Here is a 5614-nt window from a genome sequence, read left to right on the forward strand (position 1 = left end):
ATCTATTGGCTATGTTTAACTACTTATACTTATAAGAATTTAGTCTCAGATTATCGTTTGAAATTTAAATAGTAGCGATAAATTTCAATTAATGTAAGAATAACGAAATGAGTGCTGTTTATTAATAGCCGCCATCATCTTCTCAGCCGGCTATTATAGCGCTCCTATTTTTTTTTACTTCGTCGAATAAAAAAATGTTTCGCTTTACCTCATTTTGCCGCCTTTTCAACATTTTGCGTAAAATCTTTTTAACTTCTCTAGGCTAGTTTCTCTCTTCTCTCATTCTGCTAAAAGTGATTTTGAACATCAGTTGCTCAGCAAAGCAATTCAAAATGAACAGAGTTAGTACAAAAATGGATGTCAGAAATAGAAACGGGATAAACCCATAAAGCCCAATTTTAGACGCCCGCTATTTGAACGTCGTTCCTATAAGTTTTATTTATCATCTCTAATGCTTATTGTTATTGATAGTAGCCCCTGTAGCCTCTCTCTAAGAAACAGAAGTATGTTCAACTACGAAATGCCATCAAAATAAATCGGACTTAAAAAATGTTTTTTTTACAAAAATCTTTTTTTTTTTCAATATCTTCTGTTATTTCAATCCCAATCATGCTTATTGGAATCAACGGCGGCTATTTTCCGGCAATCTGCCCGGTATGTTTGTTAATTGCTCTCGAACAAAGTTTGAAGCAATTTTTGTAAATATGTGTGTCTGTGTGTGTCTTCTTTCTGCAAAAGTTTTGCGTGGCCTTTTTTTAATTCTTAGCTTGAACATTCTGGACAATTCTCTCGCTCGCTTGAACGATTTATATTGACTTTGAGTATTTCATTCTATAAAAGAAATTGAGTATTTCGTTCGTTTAATGTTAATGTTCTCCGAGAACTCCGAGCTAAGCTAAGTTATATAAGGTCAATAACGGAATTGGTCCGACAGTTCAAGCTTTCTTAGAAGTTATATACAAATGTTGAAAGTGTCACTATTTCACTCGACCATGTTTTAAGATAAGGGCTGTGAGTGTATATGACTCTTGTGGCAATAAGCTAATCTAGTTCAAATTGGGCTTCAATTCTGGAATTTTTTGTGCATCCATTCATGATGTATGATTTGATCAAGCGTGGACAAAAGTGGCACGGGTTTGTAGCTGTTATCAACGCGCGCCGTAAATTTTGTCCACACCACCTTCACTTTTGCCCACGTTTACATAGTCTAATAACCATCATCGTTAACAATATAGTAATGGGACGGAAATGAAAATAAAACCTAATTAATGAATGCTCAGAAATGTCCTTCGCAATACTAATCGTTGATTAATATGGAAATTAGCAGTTTGGCAACTCGCAAGATCAATAAAATCTCTGAAGTGAGTCCCGAGTAAGTAAACAGTTAATTTTCAGTTTTTGGCTAATTGAATGCTCAAAATCGTAGACAATGGTAAGGTTATCCGCCAGTACAAGTGATTAAATTCATATGTTGGGGCACTAAGTTCCAAAGGCAACCAAGGTTTATTGCTACTATGTTAAGCTTTAAGAGTATGAATTGGAGAACAATTGATATTGTTATGGCGGCTAAAAAGTTTCAACCGGGGAAATGTTTATTTTTGTGTGTAGAGACTACATTAGTGGATGCGTGTTTCCCTCCATCTGGGGATGACAATGAATACGATCGGAGAATGCAGGTGGTCGAGATTCTGTTACGAAGACCTTCCAACATACAGGGTGCCCGCTGCTCAAGTCGACCAGAACCCTTGATAGTGCTGCCATCTTGATAGTCGTATATTATCATTCCTCTGTCTATCTATGACAAGAAAAAGTGAATTTAGAAATTAAAATTTATGTTAAGAAGGCAAGAAAGAACGGTCAAAACTAGTTGATCAATTTCTACTTCCATTCCACCGCGATAATTTATCAATCCAAGAGTTTATTGAATGTAAAAACTAAATTCCGATTACCAAATTGTGGTTAACAGCGGAGAATTGGACACTGGTTTAGATATGCCCTACTATCAACACTAAGATGTATGTGAAAACTTATTGATTGTACAAATTTTGATTTCTATTAACGATTGCTGCGAGAAGAAAGATGAAAAATGCGCTTTGGGCATCCACACGACAACGGTGGGTACTTTTCGGTTGTTAGGAATTGAGTCGACATGCGTGACAATTTTCATGGCCTCCTAACTTGCAGTAACTTTGAGTCTACAGAAAAAAGTCAGTTACGTCATCTTCGTTCGCTTTTATAACGGAGAAGGAAGAACTATTGAAAATGAAAGCTTTAATAAACTGGGAACACTTATGAAACAAGTGGAATATATTTGAAGTCTGCAGTAATTTCCAGGACAACACGAATTAGCATGAAATTCTCGTGTTACCGTATAGTTCAATTTGGCCAAAGACGCTACAGAATCGAAGATATAAACTGACTTTAATTCCAACACAATTGTAATAATAAGTCTGGCTAACTTATTGCTAGAATTCTCACAGTGAAATCTCTGGATTGTTTGGACTGATTAATATTTGTTTACAGAAGTCAGTGTGACTACTTGAAAAGGTGTTTTGGTCTCTTTCCTGTTACAAACAAATGTTTCACCTCATTCCTCTGAAGAATTTTTCCTTGATTTGTTCAGTTAATTTAAATTTAATTGGTGTTGAGATAAATTGTATGAAATAGTGACAATGTTTAATAGTTTCCTTCCCTTGAGAGATAATATTCTGTATATCGAATAGTTAATATCAAATGTATCGTTAGATGCACCCTTTCGTTATTGTAATTTACAATTCATTTTTATAGTTCATGTCTGGTTTTCAAAGTTTAGTTGTAACTTTCAGAAAACAGGTCATTATCGTTTGCGTTTTTTAGATTGCCATCTGGAATTATTGATCTTCTTAATAGCCGCAGCAACCTCTTAAAGTCTCTTATTTATGCACTCAGTTTTTTCTAACAAATCAGAGAATTTTAATCGTTTTGGAACGTCTTTTTTAACGACGTGTTGAGTAGTGTTTGAGAAAGTCTTTTTAATCAATTTGATTGTAGTGATTTTTGAAGCAGGAAATGAAACGCGTGGGGTGTAAAAAATTGGTGAACAAAATTGGAGAGTGGACCGAGAAGAGTGGTTTTCATTCAGAAAAAAAAGAGAAATAGTTGTTTTGAGAGAGCGAGAGATTGATTTGTGAAACACTTTCTGTAAGCTAGCAAAATTGTTCACGTGCTGCTTTCTCAAGCTATTTAATTTTTTAGGTAAGAGATTTGAATAGGTAATAATTTCAGGCCATTTGGCGGTATTGAACAGACGCCTTTTGCTCGATGTAGTTTTTAAGTATCAGTTTATTTCTCAGTATTGATGGTATAAAACAGTTTTGTTTCGAAATTGTACAAAAAATTTGAAATATAAAAATTTTTTAGCACAATTTCTTGCAGTTTTTACGATTGTGCTTCAAAGTAAAACAGGTTCGTGTACCTATTATGGCTTTCCTTTGTTGCGTGAGAATTTTCATGGTCTCACGGTGATAAGAAGTGTTTTTATACGGGCGCTTCTATTATGCGAGATAATTGAATTTTTCTATTTTTAAGTGGGTTTGAATTTTGGTCTTAAATGTTTCATTAAATGACTGATTTGTTCATCGATTTTCGAGTTTCTTATCAGTGTTTCTTTTCTAAAAGGTTTTCCAAATCCAATCCTAGCCATTCTAGGTCTTTTTTGTTTATTCAATGAAAATTCCAGAACATTTTCTTTGGTCGATGAATCTTTGGTGTAGTTTGAAAGTTAAGCATTGAAAATTTGCAAAAGTAAGGTGTACATACTAATAGGCGGGTCACGAACGCAAGAGATCCATTTATTGAAGATAATTATTTTGATGCCTTTTTAATTTAATGATTTTACTTGGAACAGCTGAAACGAAAAAAAAAGATTGCGTCAATTCAAAAAACCAGTTAGTCGTGATTTTGAAAATAAGGGTTAAGCAGGCAACGGAACCCTACTTTTTAATTGCTTTCGAACATCGTTTGAAGCAATTATTTTAAATGTGTTAAACTTTTTTTAATGCAAAATTGTTTGCTAGTTATGATTTTTAAGAGTGACATTGGTGTGAATTATATCAGTGCAGCGGTTTTTTTATGCTGTTTTTCGTCTGACCCTTTTGACTTTTCGTCCTCAAAAAACAGGATAAACAGGTTACGCCTGGTGGGCATTAAATTTGCTTAGAGCCTTTCCGCTTACTACAGTGTAAGTGTACGATTAACCGAAACAGTTTTTGATGCGTAAACTCATGATATGAAGGAAAGTTCTTTGAGTTTACCCCCTCCCACAAATCGGCACACCTTCATTGCATCCGTAACCAAGCGCGCTCGATCCCCCTGGGACCCACCGCGTTTACCCTACGTCTATTTGATTTAGCTAAGCCTATGCTCCCTAAATCGTAGCTAGCTGCTGACGAAGCCAACCACTTGACAGTCGTTAGAGACAAAATATTGTTTTAAAAAATGTGAAATTTTTAACGTGTTCAGGTGACTTCTTGCGAAAAGAAATCTTGAAGTTAGTGATCTTGCTCCGCTAATTTCTTGTTTTATGTTAGCAGCAAATTTAGAGGGCCTCATATTTTGTGACTTTGCCAATTATTTGTAATAGCAGCACAGCGATAGCTGGGGCTATTATTGGCCTTCTCTTGGTTTTTTTATTTCGTCGTTGCGATTTTTGTTACGACCGTATGACGTCACAACCACTTCAAATCTGCGTTTTGTTCATTCGTTCATGCAATTTCAACTGAAGTGCGTGCGTGACGTCATTTTTTGCTCTTAGTGGAGCGAGTTTTTTTGTTAATTCGCGTGATAAAATTTTTGGTCACACGACTTACCTCACTCTCAAAAATGACTTCCTCACTTTGAAATTGAGTTTTATTTACTTTAATTCGAAGAGATAAGGTGAAATGGGTGTGTGTCACTCTAAATGAAGGTTATTTAAGAGCAGCTAAAAGAGGCAGCAAAAACTTGTACAGATTTTTAATCAAAATATAACATCATCCTTCAATTAAAAGACGATTTTTTTGGTCTGTCTTTTTTGAGACTGCAGATCTACGAAGCTATTGCGCCTATTTTCTGGCAATCTGCCAGCTATGTTTTAGACCTCTGCTCATTAAGTTTTTTTGCCGCATTAATGACTGCAACTTTCGTTGATAAACTTGTAGTCTAAAAAACAAACATGATCGCAACAGGTGTTGATTAATGAATAGTACCGAGTTTGATAACTTCTCGGTGGTGATAACAACCGTGTGGTTATATTCAGTGTTAGACACTGATTTTTGACGTATCGAGATTTTAATGGATTGAGACGAGGCCGATTGAAGCCATTGATAACGATCGTTGAAGTCTGTGCTTAATCAACAAGTATGAATGTCGCTTTTGAATGCGTTAATATAGCTGTCCTCTGAACAAAACTGTTCATTGATGGATTTTTCAAGTTTTTTTTCAATATTAATGACCATTTTTTTCGAGTAGTACATCTGTATTAACCGATACAAAAAAGACGCACAGCTGTAAATTAACGGGAATTAAAGTCATGAACATCTGTTAATAAAATAAATAAAATTTTGCCGCTGACAATAAATACTCTTTAGAAAGCAAT

At 35.0% G+C, this 5614-nt stretch overlaps 1 protein-coding gene across 2 annotated transcripts in view; it reads left to right on the top strand.

The window, feature by feature from the left end:
- LOC142351992 (uncharacterized) overlaps positions 1-2791 on the top strand; it is an 85626-nt gene extending 82835 nt beyond the window's left edge. For both annotated transcript variants that reach the window (XM_075404288.1, XM_075404289.1), the window contains exon 24: positions 1609-2791. In XM_075404288.1, the coding sequence (XP_075260403.1) occupies positions 1609-1766 (158 nt within the window). In that variant the 3' untranslated portion in view covers positions 1767-2791. The remainder of the gene's footprint in view (positions 1-1608) is intronic.
- The last annotated feature ends 2823 nt before the right edge of the window (positions 2792-5614 follow it).

Source organism: Convolutriloba macropyga, chromosome 13, assembly GCF_964194025.1.
Source record: "Convolutriloba macropyga chromosome 13, txConMacr16.3, whole genome shotgun sequence".
Lineage (NCBI taxonomy): Eukaryota > Metazoa > Xenacoelomorpha > Acoela > Convolutidae > Convolutriloba > Convolutriloba macropyga.